The 22,523-nt window shown below is 42.5% G+C and overlaps 1 protein-coding gene across 2 annotated transcripts in view; it reads right to left on the bottom strand.

The window, feature by feature from the left end:
- Positions 1 to 206: 206 nt before the first annotated feature.
- AFF1 (ALF transcription elongation factor 1) overlaps positions 207 to 22,523 on the bottom strand; it is a 131,567-nt gene continuing 109,250 nt past the window's right edge. For both annotated transcript variants that reach the window (XM_047091893.1, XM_047091894.1), the window contains exons 12-20: positions 13,420 to 13,523; positions 12,157 to 12,400; positions 11,379 to 11,470; positions 11,135 to 11,195; positions 7,725 to 7,861; positions 7,065 to 7,133; positions 6,476 to 6,613; positions 4,417 to 4,622; positions 207 to 3,394 (exon numbers count right to left, since the gene is read on the bottom strand). In XM_047091893.1, coding sequence (XP_046947849.1) covers positions 3,273 to 3,394; positions 4,417 to 4,622; positions 6,476 to 6,613; positions 7,065 to 7,133; positions 7,725 to 7,861; positions 11,135 to 11,195; positions 11,379 to 11,470; positions 12,157 to 12,400; positions 13,420 to 13,523 — 1,173 coding nt within the window. In that variant the 3' untranslated portion in view covers positions 207 to 3,272. The remainder of the gene's footprint in view (positions 3,395 to 4,416; positions 4,623 to 6,475; positions 6,614 to 7,064; positions 7,134 to 7,724; positions 7,862 to 11,134; positions 11,196 to 11,378; positions 11,471 to 12,156; positions 12,401 to 13,419; positions 13,524 to 22,523) is intronic.

The raw sequence follows: 22,523 nt of genomic DNA, 5'->3' as shown, positions 1-22,523 counted from the left end.
CCAATTCTAACATGAATATTTAAGGTACCAATTAAGGCAAGTTTTCAGCCAGAAAGGGGTCAATTGTTAGCTTCTCAACAGCCTGAGATCTGGAATTAAAGGATATAAATGTGTTCTAATTTGTCTACAGGAAAAGGCTAAATATTTTGGTCAAAACAGATCTATAAAATCAAGGTCCTTTTGGCTTAAAAAATCAGACTCATTCAGTCTCATTCAGTACTGAGTATATCAGATAAACCATTCTATTGCAGTTCTCTTCCTGATACTATACCTGCTGGACCCCTACTTCCTCACCACAGCCAGCATGTGGTGAGTGTTTTCACATTCTTAACCCAGTGTGATTTGGTAAATTTCAGTGAAGTGTTTTTCATTGTTTAGCAGGGCCCCTAGTCTGGCTAAAATCTCAAGTTCAGTGATTCACATTTTAATTATCTCCAGAAAGGACAGAAACATTCAACATTTTAAAAAGTAAAACAGTGTTCTTCCATTTCTTAGTACACACACACACACACACACACACACACACACACACACACACACACACACTGTAGTGCCAAAGGCAAGATTTTCACTTCTTAAGATGTTTTGTATTTGTCTCATTTTATAATCTAGTCCTTTCAACCATCTACCTCAGTACAAAAAATCTGCCTTTGGGAATTTAAGCATGCAGTGAAAAAGTGCAGCGATTTTAAAAATTCTTTAGACTTCTATATACAACTGTAACAGGAAAAAGACCTTATGAACATTAAGGATTCATCAGCCACTATTTTTCATATACTCTATTTTAAAAGTAGCCATTGGGAATCCTCTTTTAGGTACAATGCAGTAAGAATCGGAAATATTCCATGATCAAAATACTACAAATTGATCTCTGCAAATTAATGTTTTTTCAAGGGACAAATAAATTTTTAATATAAAGGTCAGGGTGGGGGCAACGCTACACACAAGGAATAAGGCCACTGAAAAAGCAATCAGGTTTATTTATTTTTTTTTACAAGTGGCTGAGAAATCGACTTAGAAACGTCTTCAGTCACAGGAGCACTGTCTTTCACCGGAAGACCACACATGCCCTCACACACACACCCACACACTCTCTCTCTCTCTCTCTCTCTCCAACACAATCTGCATAGATCAGAACCTGTCCTAAAAAACACACACTTCCAAACTGACAGGTGACTTGCATTGGGGAATGGTGGGGTAAAAGGGAGGGGGAAGGCCAAGTGAATAAGGGGAAAAAAGGCATTAAATAATCACATAAAGCTGATTCTGGTGTCTGGTCTCCCACATTTTATGAGATGGACACAATGCCACAACCCACCAGGCAATTACTGTTCATTTAACAAAAAGTTTTGTTAAATGGCCGTGCTTTAGAACATCGATAAAGGAAATCTGTCCATCGAAATTACACATCAAATTCTTATGCTCAGGTATTACTACTGCCGTAATTCTCCGGCTTTAACCTAAACATGAGGTAACAAACCTCTGAACTAGCTACTGGTAACAAAATAGGTTGGATAAGACACTGAGGGAACAGCTTCACACAAACAGTTCATATGTGAAAAATAATCATGGCTCCCACCCTCTACACATCCCTTTAAAGATAGACCAAAACTTACATTCCTCATATGGACCTTCAATCTGTTCATTACTCCCTTCCTCATTAATGATACGAAAATGACAAAACATTCTTGGTAGGAAACAAAATGTAGAGGGGCAGAATGGGATAAAGGTAGTGAAAAATGAACCAACTACAGAGGTAACACTCACTCCTCAATTTTAGTACATGTGCAAATTCTACTTCTAAAAGAGATATAAAGAATTGGCTTTTAAAAACACTGCACTCAAAATAATGCTTCCAATAACCTTCAAAGTTTTAATTAAAAAAATCTGTGCTTATGGTTATGTGGGAATTTTGATCGTGTTCTTTCATTCTAGGTCATTCCAAATGAACTTGGTTAAATGTCTATAACATGGCACTAACAACACATGGGAAGGCCACAGCTCCTCTTTAATCCAATCAAATCTAGTTGACTGAGAACACTTTGGAGTGAAGGCATGTGGTGACTTTTTTTTTTTTTTTTTTTTTTTTAAGTCTAATTAACCACCCAAATCCCCACATCCTCTCAGGGAGTTGATTTACCCTAGACAATCAAGGGCTCAGAAAGTCTACTTTTTGCTATAAATATAAAATAATTTGTAGCAGAAAAATATAGCCTCTCTAAGAAGTAGATTTCATTTTTCTTTGCTGACAAAATTCTGAGTTGGTTAGACAACATGAGTTACCACATAACTGTAGACCACAGATCAGCACCTCAAATTCCAGCTCTACTCAAATAAACATTAAAAAGCACTTTAGCCATCATCTGGTCAGGTATAAACGTTGGTTCCCTTCTTCCCCAAGGTAGAAAATTCATAATATAGTCAATGGTGACTGCCTTTCACGGAAGCGGGGTGGTGGGGATGGCAGCGCCGCGTCCTCCATTGCGCATGCGATCTCAAGATGGCTTCCCGGTGTGCGGTAGCCCCTCCCTCCGCAGCTCTGGTGTAGGCGGACTTGCAGCAGTGACTGAGAAATTGGAGCTGGGGTGAACGTGCGGTGTACTCCAGGCAACAGGAGGGTTGGGAACGGGGGGGGGGGGGGGGGGAGTTGCCTTCAATTTTATAAATTATGACAATACTTGGTATTATCAAAGTGATTGTTCACGGGCAGAAAGTGGGGTACAGTGGAGTCCTTCACAACTTACGCTTTATAGATGACCATTAGAATTTACTAAACAAAACAAGTATTTCCCCCCTAAACTTAAAAGGAAAAAAAAAATCATCCACAAAACCCTACACCAAAATTCATTGTTTAAAAAATTTCCTTCTGGGAATGGACTAAGGTGGCTACTGAGATGACATGAACTTGCTCTCAGAGCTGAAACTGCTTCTCCTCATTTCATTTGCAATTTGCATCCTGCTGGTTAAAAAAAGTATGGAAATGTTTCTAGACCACTCATACGCCCACTTAAGTCTACATTGCACTTCTGTCCTTTAGTTAGGAAAGGCAAGATCATCTCTGAGGCCAGCCTCCTCATTCTGCTCCTGCATAACCACCGTGTCCAACCAATGATCACTTAAGTTCTTGAAAGTTTAAGTGGACAAATGTCCTGGCCATCTCACGGTGCTTCTCTTCTCGGTTTGGTGTCCTGATGAGACAAACGTCTGAACTGTTTTTGAGGCTTTCAATGTGCAAAAAAGTTCCCAAGCCATCAAATCAACTTGGGCCTCCGTTAAGGTGTTTTGGTTGCTTGTTTTAGCCGGTGAAAACCCTGTCTTGTATAGTGCACCAGATCCATCAAACTGCTGTTGAGGGCCAAGGCACACACACTTGTGCTGAGCTGAGCAAAAAATTCTGCAAACAAAGCAAAACCAAAACTAAGCAAACACATTTTCATACACAAAAATAATACAGGAAACATAAAGAGTCAAAGTTCCGGCAACTGTATCCCTGCAATATTCTGTACTTCATCATGGCAAAAAAAAATCACGATCTACTCTAACGGCCTGCTAGTTCACACCCCTCTGCTAGACCAGAAAGGTTAAGAACTGAGTTGGTTTTAGAGTTGAATCCATAATGCCTGGCACAGTGGCTGGTGTTGGAGAATACCCTATTTACACTACTGGATCAGCAGATGCATGAATCAGAACAAAACAAAACAATCCCAACATGTTAAAAGCATCATTTGTTTGCTAGGAAAGAAAGTTCTAAGAGGCTATGAGAAAATTAAGTGGCTACAGCCAGCTGGCCACCGCTTTCCCTGCAGCCAGGAAAAAATATGTAATGGCATTAATGTGGCATTTACATATATGCATCTCCTTAGTGGTCACTGGCACTGCCACGAAGCGGTCCGTCTAACAGCACACCCTATATACCGTCTCCTAAATCTTGCATTTCTCCAGGAGCTGTCTTCTCAAAGGAGTCTCAAGAATGTTCACTATGCCGTATTTCTTCCGCTGTCGCTAACCATTTTTCTCAACGCACACTGAAAACAAGCAGGCAACTCCGTATTTAGGTTACACCACGCCATCTGTTGTGCCGGAGACGGCCAGGAGCTTTCCTTCTTCACCTGCCTTGTCCCTGTGCTGGAGTTTCAGTTCAGGCTGAAGTAACAATGCCAGAACTCCTGAAGGCGCAAGGTGCCGAAACCATTCCTAACTTAACTTTGCTAAGATCGAGCCACAGAGATCTGGCTCCATGCCACCAGAGCTCAAGAAAGAACTGTGACTAGGTGATGGAGCAGAATGGCCAAAATGTGAAAAGAGTAAATACCTACACATTTCCTTTTCTTCGATAAAATGCACATAAAATACAAACCAACAACATCCTTCCCTCCCAAGCCCCCTGCCCCAGGAATTACCAGCAGAGCCATTTACCTTTATTCTTCCTCGTAAGGACCTCAGCCTGTTCCCAAAGGTCAAAGGCGGCAAGGACATGGGAAGTGATGGTGACATAAGAAGATGTCATGTTTTGGATGGTGACAGGCATCCCACTGCTCCCTACGCTGCCAGCACTTGACTGGGAACCCATGGAGCTGGCAGAAGAAGGCATTGGGGAAAGAGGGGACGGTGTGCCTGTACTTCTGAAAGGTGAAGAAGAGAACTGGTTAATCATCTAAACCCACAGATTACGGATTTCTTGTCTCTGGGACCACAGTGCTAGTTACAAAGTTTCCGTGTATATTAGCCAAAATGACAATCGCTCCCACCAGATCAGAGACACCCTTTCAATATTTGGGGATTTCATAAAATACAACAAAATGCCCCCCCCCCAATAGAGAAATTAACAGGACAGAGGCAAGGTGTCCTCCACATAATCAGGCAGGCAAATCTGGATTCTGAGTATGCCTACTCCATTTACACAGTCTACCCCCTCAGCCCAGAAGCCCTCCTTTTCCCCACCCTCAATTCCAACTTCTACTAAGACAATGCTTCCCTGTGAAGATGGTCCTAACCTTCTATATATTCATTCTTTCATCCTCCCCATTTACTGAGTAAAACTCTGTACCCGGCAGTCTTCTAGACACTAGGGAAACATCATGGCTTCCTTTCAGCCACCACCTGAATGCATCTCTTTGCATTTACCTATCAATGTATCCATTGCATTTATCACATCCCATTATACCCTTCTGTCTATTCCTTTTCCTTCCTTGAAGGCTGGGACCATTTCTTATCAACCTTTGCATTTCTAGCACTTAGCACAAAGAGTGGGCTCTTGACAAATATCTGCTGAACCAATGACTGGATGAGGACAGGACAGCCTCTGAGGAGACTGAGCAAGAAGTATTATGCGTCAGGGGAGTCACAGTCTTCTCTTTGCTCTCATCTTGCCTGCATACCTGCACATACAAGTTAATGAGCGCCTTGATGTGCATAAAATGCAAAACACAAGGAGAACACTTACACATAAAAAGTAATGGGAAGATGGGCCAGTGGCAGGAGCCTCACGACTGGGTATGTCTGCCCTCGGGGGGCCTGTAGGGACCCAAAGTGCCTCCAGGAGAGCGTACATTTTGAAAGACTAGAGTGGAATCTCCATGAGGGCAGAGATTCCTGCCTATTTTGTTTACTGCTATACTCCCTGTACCTAACAACAAGGTTTGGTACAGAGGTGGCTTGCTATATAGTGCCTGGACAAACTGAAGTTCTCTCAAATAATGTGTTTGACATGTCAGGGGTGAGGGTCATGAAAATTTTCAGAGATACGAAGTCACTTCTCAATCAGGACTTTTTTTTTGAGAGGCCATATGGGAATCTCTTGAGTGCGCTGGAAATGGGGCAACCTTCTAAGTGATACTCTTAAAATAGCAAAACTTACCAGAACTGGGAATTTTTCAAGGAGTATGACCAAATTTTTAAAAATACTAGGCAAGTGCTACAGGGAAGAAAATTCTATCTTTATTTTAAAAACACCTGCACAAAAATTGCTTTGCAATATATTATGGTACAGATGAACAATTTCAGTTCACAAGGTGGGGTAGGGTGTGTGTGTGTGTGTGTGTGTGTGTGTGTGTGTGTGAATTTAGTTAGAACTTTCTTCATTCTTAATATCACTGTCACTGTCATAGATCCTAGAGGAGGTGGAGGGCATACAGTTCTGGATTGTTCTTGTTTACTGAAACACCAAGACAACATGCTATCTAGAGGGAGAAAAGACTGGCTCTGACTGGCTCTGCCTCTGTTTTGTTGTCAGGCAAATCTAAAGACCCTATGTTCTCTGTAATTATCTTTTTATATTACTCAATAAGCCAACATGTTGACTTATAACTATTCCTTAAAAAGGTAGAAATATGATAATAATTTAAGTTTAAGGAGATTAGCACACAGATGTACACAATCTTTGCAAAGCCAAAGTCATACAGATGGTTGCAAAAGCAAGAAGTAATTAAAGAAATAACTCAATTTTGAAAATTATTTAAATTAGACTCTTCATTACCTTGCAACGCATGGAGATGGTGCCTGGGCAACTTTGAAAAAACTGCTGAAGTGTTCATTAAGAGCACGAGAATACTTTATTGCTATATCTTTTTTACAACGAAACATCGCCATGTTCAAAATGGATTGGCAACGCATGCTGTGGACATACACAGAAGTTTAAGTGAAGCATTACTACTTTACAGACACGAGTATCACCACTACAGAACGCCATCTAACTAATCTCTTATAGCCTAAAGAACACACTGGGTTTTCCTCCTCTACACTAGGAAGAGTATCTTAACAATCTTACTACACTATTCACACTGTCAGCAAAAGTAAATATTGGTGGAAAAACACAAATATACAAGAACATAATTGAAGTTACAAGACCAAACCATCTACTGAGTCATCGGTAACATGGCACTAGATGCCTTTCATAAAAAGTAACTATCACTAGGTTTAACCCCTTGACCACACCTCCTACTACTTTCTGGTTTTGTTCCACCTTTCATTATAATTTCCATGTTAAGAAAGCAAATTTTAAAATCTTTTTTGTAACAGCAAAAGAGGCAAAAGCAAATGCTATTTAGACAAAAAAAAGTACACACCATAAAACAGCAAGTATTTTCTCTTGTGGAGCTGAGGCATCTGAGAAGGATTTTAATGACATTATAAATCTATAGGAAAACATAAAAATACATCAGGTTAAACAAAAGCAGTTAGAAAATCCCAGGCACAAAGAAAGACATTTTACTATGTCTGTCTTAGCTTTCTGCTGATTTTCCTGAAGATGTGACGACATGAAAACCACGCAGAAAAAACCCCAAGGCTTTAGAGCAGTAATTCGAGCCATTCAGAAAAGCAGGCGAGGGCATGTCTCTTCCCTGGCCTGTCTACCTGCTGGAAACCACGTAGACTTGTGACTTGCATCCTCACTGAGTCCCCTGCCGAAATGCAGATGATAAGGAAGGGAGCTTACAGTGAGCTGATAAGAAAGCCAAACTGGAAAAACCAGCCTCTCCCTGAAAGGACTGGCATTTCACAGTGAACCTGGCACAATGAGAGAGCCAGACTCAGTCACTCTGCTCTAGCACATCATCTAGAAGTGCTACACCCTTAGTTTGGCTCCAAGAAGAGGTCCTGGATCAGTTACTTTTTTAAGGCTCCCCTTTATTAAGTTGTCTTCATACTAAGTTCAAATGGATTAAAGCAATAAAGGAGAGGAAAGAGAAGTACTTAGGGAGATGGCAGAATGACTGGGCACTTACTTAATGAGGTCTACGGTTTCTGAGTACACCGAGTAAGCCGACTGGGACGCCGGGCTCTCCGACTCCATGGCGATCCCACACTCGATAAAGGACAAGGCGGCCTCCAAGTACTTAAAAGCCTTCCCAACCTTGTCTGTCTGCAGGAGGAGAACATGGTCGTTGTTAGACCTTTGTTTAGTTTCTCAAACACATTCTTTAACCTTCATTTCCCTCCAACTGTCTTAGTTTACTTATGGCCAGGGAAAAGGGTAAACTCAAAATGATAACCAAAAAGCCTGCTGGCTCTGACCCGCTGAAAACTTTCTTTTAGCAAAAATTTGGTAGGAAGATGAAAATAATGTTGTTAAGACTGTTCTCTCAAAATCTTAAACTACATATTCAAACCAAGGCAATAAGTCCCCTTGCTGTTAGTGTGCAATTACTCATTACATAATTTTCTTGGGAAATAGATTTTTCTACACATCTAGACTGATGCAGACACAAATATCTTTGTTATGTGTTGAAGTTTATCTTATAAGCAGTAGAAAACATTATGGTTTATGAGCATCTTAGATATTATGTCTAACAATAATCGTTTTATGTATTTTACAGCCAAACAGATTATCCCAACTTCTCTGGAAGTCAGGGTTCAGTGCACAAGGCTATCCCCTAGGCTAGCAGGGATAAACTTGCAGAGTCCCTTAAAGGGCAAGCAGAAATCTATGAATGAAATCAGATACCGGTGGTCACCCAAACCTGAAGGCATACTGTGTCACTTAATGCCCCCTCACTGGAGCGCAGCCAGCTCCTCTGAGGCTGTGATAAGCACAGCCTTTTCTCTACACTTGGCATCTGCACCACATGTCATAAGAGCAACTGATTAACATGACATTTCCAAGTTTGTAGCTGCTGCCAAGGCTTTCGATCTGATACGTTCAAAAAGAAGTAATAACAGCGAAGATGCAAGTGGAGTGGAAGGAGATGGTGACATATCAGCAAAGAAAGATAGTGTGGGGCTACTAAGTTTTTAAAATAACTTGGTTCTGGGGTGCCTGTGTGGCTCAGTCGGTTGAGTGTCTGACTTTAGCTCAGGTCATGATATCACAGTTCATGGGTTTGAGGGCCATGTTGGGCTCTGTGCTGACAGCCTGGAGCCTGCTTCACATTCTGTGTCTCTCTGTCTCTCTCTGTTCCTCCCCGGCTTGTGCTGTCTCTCTCTCAAAAGTAAATAAAAGTTAAAGAAGTTTTTTTTTTTTATATATAACTTGGTTCTAAAATACTTTTTCTAGAGCAGGTAGGCTCAGAAAATTAGCAACAGAAAGAATAAAGATCAAAGTGGCAAGCTCCAGTGAATCAGCAGTAGAGGCTTAATGGTTTGCTTCATTGGTAAGAATTTAACTCCTGAAATTTATTTATTCAATGCCAACTCCTTCACGGAATTTCCAAGATTTATACTGGCCTTAGCCTATACACAAAAGAAACTATAGCAAAACAAGATGCCTCTTTGAGGTAACTATTTTCTAAGGCCATTAACGCAAATATTCCTGTGCCGGCTCCTGTGGAGCTCTGGAGACAGTGTTCCAGCAGTAGTATTCACACTTCCGTACTCAACAGTGACTCCAATGTGGAGATAAAATACACCCCTCTATATTCAGTTGTGAGCTTAACTCCTTGGAATCCAAAATGGACCTAGTTGAGACCTTGTGCCATTAAAAGAATATTACAAAAAAAAAATTACAAAGAGGCTGGTCATTCAGGTTTTTGTCCAAACCGGCATATTTTCACAGCAAAATGAGCTGCTATTTATCAAAATGAGATTCAACAGGTATAAATCAGGACTATCCGGGGCAACCGGGGATACAAGGACAGCTTAGGTAGGGAGAAAGAAAGATGTGCAACTGTATAAATAAAAAGCAAAAGAAAAACAAACTTCCCTGTACTACTGTTTGAATAATGAAGGGATCTAGTAATGAAGGGACGCTGAAAGCATCCACTGCCAAGACAAATTTTAGATAACCGGCTGACAAAGTACTGAATATTTGCTCTTTGACAAAACGCAAAAGGTTCTGACAGTTCTGGCACCAACTTTGGAGAGCTAGAAGGCAGAGACTGGAAGAACACTGTCATTTGGTACAGAGTCAGACATCTTAATCTGACTCAGGCCATCCTAGTGACAGGGCAGCTTTGGAGATCGGTCTACAGAGGCTTGTCTCTGATCCCCTTACAGCACCCAGCATAGTAAGGACTTGATAAACATACTGCCCTGGTGAACGGGGCTGAAAAAAGGGTCTCAGTCCAGCCCTCCCTAGGCAGTCAGTCTGAGCAGAGATGTCTAGGTTGGGGTTGAAGAGCACCAGGCCAGGATCTCAGTGGCCACCACGGCCTGGTCCGACTGCGATTCCCCTGGGCCTCTGGAATGTGTGGGTCGGTTTGTATTTGGGAGAACAGAGGCAACCCATGTTCTTCCCATGTGGTACAAGGTTCAATATATGGTATTGGCAGGGGTTTAGGTCTGGGGAATACGTTAAACAAAAGGCCCAGAGTCTCAGATGTTTCAACATAACAAAGGGCAAACATTATCTAATTATACTACAGCAGAAATGTAAAAGCACATTTAATTGCACATGCACAAAGCATCACTTTCCAGAAGTCCCAACAGCCACTGGGTAAAGAGAGCTCTTCTTTTAATTTGTTTAATGTTTTTTTATTTCGAGACAGAAAGACACAGAGCATGAGCAGGGCAGGGGCAGACAGAGAGGGAGACACAGAATCTGAAGCAGGCTCCAGGCTCTGAGCTGTCAGCACAGAGCCCGACGCAGGACTCGAACTCATGAACCATGAGATCATGACCCGAGCCGAAGTCACTTAACCAACTGAGCCACCCAGGCGCCCCAAGACAGCTCATTTTTAAAAAGCATATTTACCAACAGTATAATCATTACCTTCATCTTAAAATTTTACCTAACAGCCTTTGGTCTGCATTCCCACGGGTTACTATTTCAAAGGTTTTAATTTTGGAGGCAAACAGACTATCTCACCTTTTGAAATGTTTCAAGCTGAACATAAATTCATAGAGTTTCAATAGCAGAACTTGTCTTTCACATCCAAAGAATTCATTCAGTGGCACAAGGAAGCACTCATGCATTAAATCAAACACTACCAGGTGGATTTAACTTCCATTCGTTTAGATATAAAACTTGTCACTAGGTACACTGTATATTCGCCCACGCTCAGACTGAGTCAGAGAAAATAATTTCACTAAGAATCCCTTACCCCTTGTTCCTTAAGACCCCGTTGATCCCACTTACACTGTGGCCAATGTTCGCCCTGCCCCCACCCTCCCCACTCCACCCCCGCTGTTCAGTGAGATGGCAAACTACAGATAACTTATCAGAACACATTCTACCAAAGGGAAGAAGAGCCAAACTGACCATTAACTCTGCTCTTTGCTTCAACTTTTTGGCCTCCTTCATGTGAAAATCTGCTTGTTGTCTGAAAGAGAAGCAAAGATCAGGGGTGGGTCACAGGAACCTAGAAATTACTACCGGGGGCAAGAGGACTTAAGACTAAGAGGGAAGAAAGCGATGGGAGGAGACAGAGGGCAGAGGAGGGAGTCAGCAGAGAAGGGGCAGAGGGAAAGTGAAAAAAGACCCCGGTGAGCATCCAGGGTCTTACCTGTCAAGCTTCACTGGAGGCTTCCCTGGTTTAGAATTACCATTTGGCAAAGAAGGCACTAGAAAAGGATTTGCAGTATCTCCAGAAGATCCCTTTAAAAAAATCATCATACAGATCACACTCCAACAGTTAAAACCATTGACCTAAAGGTACCACCCCTCTAAATTAGACCAAAATAGTAGTTCAAAAAAGATGAAATCAAGCACTGCACAGTTTAGCTTGGTTTAGCATTTTCCCGGCTAGATTCGACTGACACTGTAGGTTCTGATTATACTGAGGACTAAAAAGACAAGAATGTCCAGAAGAGATATTCAACAAAGCTAAACATAACATTTTCTCTTAGTCAATACACACACACACACACACACACACACACACACACACACACACACAGGTTAGTGGGAAGAGAGGAACTTGTATTTGACTTGTATTTGAAAAGTGGCTAATTTTGTCCCATTATAACCAATAGTGAAAGTATTTGACATCAAACATCCAAACCGAGAACTAACCAGAGTAACCAATTTTTACTGCAAATCACCTGAGAGAAAATTAACACAAAAACTGATTCTGATTTTTCAACCTCTGAGTCACTTTAAGATGAATAAACTGATATCTAAACTTACATGGAATATTAACCATCTTTTTACTCTCCCTCTAAAAAGTAGAACTTTAAACACAAATAACTCACTGCAATACCACCACTGGGAACTTCTCTTACTGGGAATTCAAAGATGTATCGATGGACTCCGTTCCCTATGTCCCAGCAACCCTTGCTTACTTTGTGCTCTGTACAGCTTCCAGATCCCTTCCCCTCCACTCTTCTGTGCTTCGGAGCAGAGGAGTCTTTGTGGCTGCCCTTGCTACTACTGGCACTTTGGGGAGGGTCCAGGTCCGCTTCCCGCTTTGGCCTCTTTTGTGCAGGCTTGGCTGGCTTCTGGGAGGATGAGGACGAGGACGAGGAGGACACAAGTTGGGGGGAAAGCATTTCCTTCTTTGAGGGCTCAGAGGAGGGCCTGGGTGTTCTGGAAAGAAACATCACTCAAAATTGAGTTAAGGAAGAACACAAACCACGTAACTTAGTTGTTTAGTTGTAAGATAAATGGCTGCTGACACCAAAAATTAAGAAATCAGACCATGAAATCCATTCTTGTAGAAAGGCCAAATTACAGAGACTTTGGTGCCTTTGAAAGATCTAGAAAGGCCAAATTTCAGAGACTTTTGGTACCTTTGAAAGATCTAGTTCTATCTATGAACAATGGATTAAGTGGTGGAATTTGTCACTAAGCTTGCAGAGCCTGCCAGAGATCCTAACCTCCCCTAACCCAGTTAGTCTTATTAGCTACTCCCCAACCTGTATTTTTCTCTGACAAGTGGGCAAGCCCAGCTGCCACCTTCACCCTCCCTCCCTGACTCCCTCTCAAATCTCTGCTGGCTCCCAGCCAGTGACACTATGCACTTTCTTTTGCCGAGTCCTGTTGGGAAGCGATTTCTTGACTTAACCAGAGAGTGAATAACAATTACTTTCTATATTCATACCTTCTTGGAACTACTCCCCTTCTCTTTGGCCCTCTCTCTCCAAAGCAAGAGACATAGTGAGCAGGCATGTGCATTCCTAGTAATTGCTTCAAGAAAGAGCGCTGAACCCAGGCTCTCAGAGTTCAAGTGCTGGTTCCATCTCTCAAGAACTCTGTGACTACAGACAAGTCATCTTCTCTCTCTGTGCCTTGGTTTCCAATTCTGAAGAGTAGGGTAATAGCAGCACCTTTCTAGTTTTTATTTAAAATGCTTTTAGAAAGAAGCTGTTTCCAGAAGTTCTGGAAATTTTCCATTGTTAAAATGCCTTTGATAAACCCAAGTTTGCTGCTAATTCCTAAAAGGTCCTTTTCCATGGACGAAAGCAACATCAAACCAACCTATCTGCACATCTGAGCTGGACGTGTGTGTTAATCCACTCCTACTGCAAGAGAGAAATGTTTTTGCCCAGTCAAGACCCAGGAAGACTCGATCACCTTTCAAGGCTGTTGTTAATCTCTATACTCACTTTGTTTTAGAAGAATCTTTATGGGAAGATGAACATGATGGCTGTGCCTTGGTTTCTTTCTCCAGTCTGGCTTTCTTGCTATCATGGTCTTTCTCTGTGTCACCCTATGAGTGCAGCATAACAAAGTACACAGTTATAAACACAGTCATGCAGACAAAACAGAAAAGACTACACGGCAAAGTAACGACAGTAATTAGACTTTCGGCGACATCTATACCACACAGCAGACTTACAGGTACCTACACCATGTGTGTGTCGGGGGGGGGGGTGGAGGGAAGCAGACAATCTAGATTTGATGAGGTTTGTACTGAGACAGATTTCTGCCTGAGGAAGGAGTATTCTTCCCACCTAGGAAAGGGAGGATGTCTAAGTAATAGCTGACAAGAGTGATGGTCTTCAACAAATTACTGAAGTTTTTTAAACATAAAAGAATCAATAAAACATGCATAGTCGCAGCAATAAAAGATGATTTTATGAATAAGGGTATCTCCCTTTCTTTCACAAGAACCATCCACTTGATGCCTATTCATTTTTTTCTCTTATTACTTTTAATTTTTTAATGTTTATTTTTGAGAGAGAGAGAGAGAGAGAGAGAGAGAAAGAGAGAACGCACACGCGAGCAGGGGAGGGGCAGAGAGAGGGTCCAAAGCTGGCTCTGCGCTGACAGCAGTGAGCCCAATGAGGGGCTCGAACTCACGAACCATGAGATCATGACCTGAGCTAAAGTCGGATGCTCAACCGACTGAGCCACCCAGACACCTCCCTTTTTTAAAGACTGTTTTTGTATTTCTTTTTTAATATTTTTATTTATTTTTGAGACAGAGAGAGAGCATGAGCAGGGCAGAGAGAGAGGGAGACACAGAATCTGAAGCAGGCTCCAGGCTCTGAGCTGTCAGCACAGAGCCTGACACGGGGCTCGAACTCACGGACTGTGAGATCATGACCTGAGCCGAAGTCAGACGCTCAACCGACTAAGCCACCCAAGCGCCCCTATATTTCTCTACATAGATATGGGGACACATGTTTTTATTTTTCAAAAAATTTGAAAAAACTGAAGGATAAGTATAATTTGAGAGAAGAGTGATGAGCAAAACAGATATTTAATTCTACAGAGACGCATGTAATCGCAAAACCACGTTTATACCAACTAAAGTACAAGATAAACATATGCAATCGCTAAGAGGGCAAAGAATTCTTTATTTGTCATTTGTCAACATGCAGACCAAGTTCACAGGAAGTCTAACACAGACCGAGTGACTTCGCAATGGCTTCCTTCCCACTGGTCTGGACTCACATGACCGCTCTGTGGGAAGAACGGTAAGCAGCAGTGAAGTGACAGGTGGGAGGTCCTTAATTCTGATGCACATTTAGAACCAAACTCCTCCCACTGTCAGTTCACCAAGAGAAATCTGGGACACGGCCAGTGAAACTAGGACAATCCCGAAAAAACCTAAGATCCTCTCTCAAAGCCTTAAAGGAAAAAAACATTCTTCATATTAACTGATTGTGGGAGGCCCTGGTTTTCACCACAGTCTCTCCTTCATTCCCTGAATTTCTCCAAGTAAAATGAATAAATTAAGAGGTGTAGGCTCAAGCTCTGCCCCAACCCTAACAGCCTGACCCTGTTCAAAAGATGGGGAAAGAGGAAAAACATACCCCTCCTCCTCCAGACATTCTGCAAACAAATGTGCCTAAGTGTGTACATGCATTCAGCCCTTCCTATCTCCTTTGGAAAAACAGTTTTATTTCCTGTTCCAAAATTGACCATAGGGGCTTAGAAAAGGTAACAGGTTTTTAATCTCTTGGTGTATGTACAAGTGAGATTATTAAAAAGGGTAAATATGGATATAGAAGAGAACTTAAATCCAAGGGAAAGCCTTTACCTTCCTGGAGGTTGATTCTGTGGGACCTGCACACTCTGGACAGCCCCCAGACAGCATCTAGAAAGAACCTGGACATGGGTAGTCCAAAGTGATTAAGTTCAAAGACAGAGCAAAAATGAGACATGTAATTATTTTTATATTGACTAAACAATGAAGTAGTGATGTTTTGGATATACTGGATTAAATAAAAATTTTTAAATTATTTTCACTGTGGGGGCACCTGGGTGGCTCTGTCGGTTAAGCATCTGAATCTTGGTTTCGGCTCAGGTCTTGATCTCACAGTTTGTGAGATTGAGCCCCATGTCAGGCCCTGTGCTAAAAACAAGGAGCTTGCGTGGGGTTCTCTTTCTCTCTGATCCCCTACCCCTGCGTGATACCTTTCTCAAAAACAGATATACAGGTTTTTTTTTTAAATTATTTTCACTGTTTTTTTTTTTTTTGGTGCTACATATATTATGTACGTATATATATGTGTGTATGTGTGTGTGTGTGTGTGCATATATATATATATATATATTTTTTTTTTTATTAGAGAGAAAGAGAGCAGGCAAGAGGGGCAGAAAGAGAGAGAGAGAGAGATGGAGAGAACCTTAAGCACACTCCATATTCAGCATGGAGCCTGATGTGGGGCTTAATCCCATGACCCTGGGATCATGACCTGAGCTAAAAATCGAGAGTTGGCCACTCAAAGGACTGAGTCACCTGGGTGAGGCTTTTTATATTTTTAATGTGGCTACTAGAACATTTTAAATTACATATGTGGTTTACATTGTATTTCTAGTGGACAGTGCTGTGCTACAGTTTTCAAGAGCCAATCTGCAAACTGGGCTCTGAACTTCCAATTAGCTAATGCAAAGGAGGAATAATAAAATGTACAGGCTAAATAAGATAAAAAAACAAACCAGCTGCTCAAAAATATAACTATTTATTACAGAATATTGCAGAAAAAGTATCTCGGGGGACCTAGCAAGGAGATAACGTGATGTAAATGAATAGCTACATCTAAAAGGCACAGCCGTTTCTCCTGTGACATTAACACAGGCCAGCAGCAGAATTCAGGAGCACAATTCAGCAGAAATGAAAGGCACTGGCACATGCCAGGAGAAGCCTCCTGGGATTCTGCCCAGCACATGAATCCCCATTCAACAATTCATAATGGTAACACTTGAGAGAGAGTCCATGTTGGCAGAGAAAAGAGAGTAAATTGGGAATGAACGGGTTAAAATAGAACCCTACTATCCTATCCTCCTTGTCAGTTAAGAACCTACTTATGCCTCGGGCATGGGGGTGGCTCAGTCAGTTAAGTGGCCGGCTCTTGATTTCAGCTCAGTCATGATCTCACAGTTCTTGAGCTCAAGCCCTGCACTGGGCTCTGTGCTGACAGTGCAGAGCCTGCTTGGGGTTCTCTCTCTCCCTCTCAATCAATCAATCTCTCTCTCTCTCTCTCTCTCTCTCTCTCTCTCTCTGCCCCTACCCTGCTTGTGCTTTAGCTCTCTTCCAAAAATAAATAGTAAAAAAACAAATGAACCTACTTGTGCCCAAGAGTCTCTGCCACCAGTGGACCCAATGAATTCTCCTGAGTTTTTAGATTAAAGGCTAGAAAGTTGGCAAGCAAACAGTGCAAGAAGATGGGAGATTTATCTTTGGAAAGTCACAGAATTTGCTAAAATATACAGATATTAACTTGCAAGTGGAGTAGTTAGTAATACATACTTTTTCCAGTGGAAGGTGTTTCCAGGCAATTAATGACATTTAGGGTAAATTCCCAAGGCAAAATTAGGCATAAACTGTCCACAAGGTTACTTCCTTAAAAACAAAACAAACAAACAAACAAACAAGCAAAGCCCACCAAACCCCAGAGGTGAAATGTGAGTTAATTTTTGTTTATAGATCTTCATGCTGCTTAGGACTATAAAACCAAAGTGGCAGACCTTATACACCACACATGAAAATAAGATTCATAATGAGTCAATCCTCACAGACCAGACATAACCCTGGCTTGCGCCAATCAGCAACTCAAGAGAACAGCCAAAAAACCCCAAGAAGTTACCACACAATAACTTCGACACAAGCATTTAACAACTGTGTTGGCACTTACTGGAATAATATACTGATTATATTGATGTGTAGAACTTACAAGCTGATAATATTCTTTAAGCTGGTAGAAAGTAAGCCATTAAACCAAATAAAGCAATATTCCCCTTCTGGTGATTTTCCTTGCCTGAGTTCAAGCCTGTGGGCTTGAGGTTAGTATTTCTGTACACTATGCACTTGGAACCCTGTCATCCTCTGTCTGGAACAGTCACAGAGGCTTCCCCAGAGTAAGTATTTGTCCGGTGGCACAGAAAGCAAGTTTGGCAGCTGACGGCACAGCTGAAGCCCCTGGAAACAGGACTGCAAGACAAGTCTCAGGGGGTGGATTTAGGAAAGGGCCATTAAACAGGGAGCCAAGCAATACTGAGCGGCAGGAAATGCACACTTGAATTCCAAGCCTCCAGTTCTTAAGATTTTCCTGGGACACGAAGCCATTTGAAAATGAGACAAGGGGCACCTGGGTGGCTCAGTCGGTTGAGCGTCGACTTCAGTTCAGGTCATGATCTCACGGTTCGTGGGTTCGAGCCCTGCAATAGGCTCCGTGCTGACCGCTTGCTCAGAGCCTGGAGCCTGCTTCGGATTCTGTGCCTCCTCTCTCTGCCCCTCCCCCACTCACGCTTTGTCTCACTCTGTTTCTCAAAAATAAATAAATGTAAAAAAAAAAAAAAGAGAGAAAAGGAAAAAAAAAGAAAAAGAAAATGAGACAAGAGCGATGCACTCCATCTTCAAGAGGAAAAAGACGTCTCCTTTGCCCTTTGGCCTATTCACAGATCACCCCCCCTTACAAGGAACCCTTGTCTAAGGTCTGGGCTTCAGAAGTTCTCTTTTTCTAGAAGGATAAGCATCTCAAACAGGGCCTATATCTACAACAAAAGGAGGCTGCTGGCTGATGACTGGTTCCTAACTGACTTGTTTGCTTTTCTTAACCTGGTGGGTCAGGCGGCCAAGGATTATCTGCCAAATGGCGCTCCACCTACAGAGTCCAGTGGAAGGGCAAGCATGAAGACCATACAAGGAAGAGATGGGGACTGTGCTGGGCCAAGCTGGTTCCTGAAAAAGAACACCCCCAGGGCAGCCTCATGCCCACCCCAGCATCTGGTTCACCATCTATGTACCCAAAGGTGGCAGAAGGAACATGAAGACAGCTTTAGGCCATAAAGTTTCTAACAGGTAGAAAGATGGTCTACCACAAGCTTTGCTACGGCAGGGAAAGATGAGGGGCATCTGAAAGGGAAACTGATGTAGAAGGGTGTGGGGGGAGCACTGGAGTGGCAGGAGCAGGGACAATGCAGGGACTGGGCCAGGGATGACACTCTGTCAGTGTCCATACACTGCCCTTGAGCTGTAACCTTGTGCCTCTCTCCAGTAATCCCCCCACCAGACACCTGTGTACAAAAAGAAACCCCCATCAGGTGTGAAAGATAAGAGCATTGCTGGACTGGAAGGGGTCAGCACATGTGAGCTCCAGACCCACTGGTTGCTAAGCAGCCAAGCGATGTTAGAGCCGTCCTGGATCTCATCTAGAAAAGGGGGCAGCTGAACAAGGAACCCACAGTGTCTCAGCACTCAAACTACCAGACTGTCCTCTCCCTCAGGAAAGCAAAGGGGCTTGGCAAGCACCTGGGGGTGGGAAGAGTGGAGAATCTTCTGAGCAATTCAGGGACTTTCTGGGATGTGCCTTTGCACAAAGTTCACTAAGACGACGACACAGTGGTCCAATCAGCACCGAGAACGAGGGCAGGGACTTACGGAGAAGACAGCTTACATTCACTGGGATAAGTACGACAGACAAGGAAAATTAGCCCACCTTTGGCCCTTCTTTTTGGTGAGGAAATACACAGGCATTAAGAATGGTTTAAGACAGTCTTCACACCACACTCACATGGTCATGATGCAGAGTAACTAACAAGGCATGAAGTAATTAGATATCAGTGACTTGAGGAAACTTCTAGTTTCTTTATAGGGATGACTTTTCAAACCCTTGATGTTGAAGAAGAGTAACTGGGAATGTTGATCTCAATAGGTAGTTTAAGGAAAGACAGATCTTGGAGAGAACGAAGGGACTGAACCAACCATCCTCAAGCAATAAAAATGCACTACATCCCCTAACTTCCTTTACCCATTCTCCAAAACTGACATAAATGATAGCTCTGAAATTGTATTTCACGAAATGCCAAAGCTTCTTGGTCCGTAAAGCAGCTATTAAGAGAAAGGAAAAGACAGGCTTGAATGAATATACCTCCTTGTTCAGACATATGTCTACACCATGGTTAGGACCTGCTGGCATTTCATTTGAAAGATGATCTATACAATGATTGAAATTAAATGAGATACTGTCAACAAAAGTGCCTAGAATAAAACTTAACTCACGCATGGAGCTTTGTGCGTGTTAAGTATGTTGTTAAATGCTCTCAATTGCACTAGACTGGTTGTATTTCTTATATTGTGCTTCTTGACTTTCATTTTTCTTCCAAGTCTGAGCAACATAAGCTTGGTTTACAAATTATATAAATGAACACATAAGTTGTGTTTTAAATTCTAGTTCTTTTTGTTTTGAATGTTTTATTTATTTTTGAGAGAGAGCGTGAGCAGGGCAGGAGCACAGAGAGGGGGACAGAGGATCCAAAGCGGGCTCTGCGTTGACAGCACAGAGCCTGATGCAGGGCTCGAACTATGAACCGGGAGATGATGACCTGAGCTGAAGTCGGATGCCCAACCGACTGAGCCACCCAGGCGTGCCCCCTAAATCCTAAACTGTAATCAAGTTGATGAAATTCTGTAGTTTATGTAAGGAGCACTCGGTCAAGTCATGCGTGTTTCCCCTAATTTTCTCCACTTCTCCTCACAAACTGCTCCTTGCCCACTCTTTCAGGTGCCATATCTGACAGCTTCATCACAGCTACTGTCATCCACTGTAAGTCTTTAGGATTATCTTCTCACAATTTTAAGCCTACAGTGGCTTTAAGGATCCATTAACACTGTGAAAATAGTTGCTAAATTTTGCATCAGGAAAGGAACACACTGAATTTAAATGAAAAACTAAATTTCAGGGGCACCTCGCTGGCTCAGTCCAGTCGAGCATGTGACTCAATCTCAGGGTCATGAGTTCAAGCCCCATGTTGGACATGGAGCCTACCTAAAAAAAAGAAAAGAAAATACAAAAGAAAAGCTAAACTTCACTAATGTGAAGGATAAGGTACATTCTTCAAACTGCTCTCATTACTTCCGCAGACAGCTTTTTCTAGTGCTCCCACTTAAAATGAAGGCAATGAACAAATTTTCACCATCCAAATTTGTGGAAAAGCGCTCAGTCTTAAAACGAGAACAGTCCTGCCTGCCTTGGGGTCCAACCCCACATGCTGGAGGAGCAGCTACACTATGGGAAAGGCCACAGTCACGCTGCCCTGAACAAAGGGAGTCAACGGGGTCTCAACAGGAAAGGGGGAAGCCCGCCTGCAAAGGGAAGGATCTCAGGTTCCTATGACCAATATTCATACTACCTGGAACACAACAGGTATAAAAACAAAGGATCATGATTCTCTGATCATGAAATAAGTATACTGCTGAATTATTTTTAAGTTTATTCATCTGAAAGCTTCTAACTAGTGACATCCATTAGGTAAGGAATTCCTCACTGCCTAGATCCATGATGTTGAAAAGTGACACATGGGAGGTACTTCTCAATCCAAAGAACTAGCTTTGTACAATCTTGGCCCTGTGGTATGGCTCTGCTCCAGTGGTCCCCAGCTCCACTAGACATTAGGATTTAGGAAACACCAATGGAGGGAGGAAGGGAGGGGGACACAAACCTTGCCATCAGCATTAAAGGCTCCCTGGTGACCATCACATTGGTTCAGACCCCGATCCTATCAGTACCACAGCAGAGAGGCAAACTGTTCCCAGGGGCAGTTCTCTCTGCCGCCTGCCGAACACCCAAGAAAGCATGCATTTGACTAAGATGGGGGGGAGGGGGGTCATTATTTCTCCATCCTCTAAACAAAGAGATCAATTAGCTGCCCTGGTGGAGCAAGGCCAAGGGCTGGGAATGGCTTTTAGAGTGCACAGCTCATATCCTCAACAGGGAGAGCTGAGTTTCCCTTTATGGAGCTGCAAGCGATGCTTCTAGTTTTGTGCTGGGGTATGGACGGGGCTAAGAACTGTCCGGGGGAGCCTCCATTTCTAACATCCACACTGGGTTAGTAAGTATTTTAGAAGCCAGTATTTCTCCCCACTCCAGCTACTGCAGAAGGGTCACTGGAGACTAGACGAGATCATGGTGGCTGGAGGTTAAGTGATTAAAAGATTTCCCAGGAGGAAGGGGAGGTGAAGGAGCATATTTCTGAACCTTTCTCATGGGTATGAGATGCAGGCACCTTTTTCCTACCCAGAACCATCACAATTTTATCCGTGAAGTTTTACACCTTCAACACATACACATACTGTTTTAAGGGTTCTCTGACCTGGGACATGCCCCCTTCTAGCTGAAACAGCACCACCAATCGGCACTGGATCCCACCCCGCTTGACTTGCCGGCTGCGGTTATGGTGGTAATGCACACCCTCAGGTCTCATTCAACAAGCTTCTGGAGAAAACAGTCACCCTTCGCTATTTGATAAAGTCATGTTATATTTTTAACCTAGTGGAGTAACTGGTCGAATCACAGACAGGACAGCAGGCTTCATGATCTTTTTGTCCTTTGTTATTCTTAGCTCAATTTCCACAACTGAGTAAGAAGGTTTTGGTGGACTTGTGAGAGTGTTAAAACTTTTATCCCTTGTCAGCAGGCAAGAGCTGGCCCTTCTTGTGCCTTTCGTTCTGAATCTTGGGACAGATTAGGCTGGAATGCCACTGGGGAAAAAACCTGCTTATCTTCCACCATGAAGAGTATCAGGAGCTCAGTGATTCAGAATACAGGAAGGAAGGAGATTGTCCAACTGAATAGTATGTCCAAGTTAACTCAGGGTCTTAAGTAATGTGAGATTTTTTTTTTTTAACCTTCTTCACTGTGTTTATTCCTTAAAGTGAAGTTTCCAAAAATTATGATAAATGAAATGACAGATTTTTAATACCTCACAACATACCATTACCAGCCTGTATTACTCAACAAGATATCCCAACCATGTGTTT

The sequence above is a fragment of the Lynx rufus genome, unplaced genomic scaffold, assembly GCF_022079265.1.
Source record: "Lynx rufus isolate CCGP_SWC_20201006 ecotype Redwood Valley unplaced genomic scaffold, mLynRuf1.p SCAF_3, whole genome shotgun sequence".
NCBI classification, from domain to species: Eukaryota; Metazoa; Chordata; class Mammalia; order Carnivora; family Felidae; genus Lynx; species Lynx rufus.
Note: the sequence above shows the minus strand (reverse complement) of the source record. Positions and strands in the feature narration are given on the sequence as shown.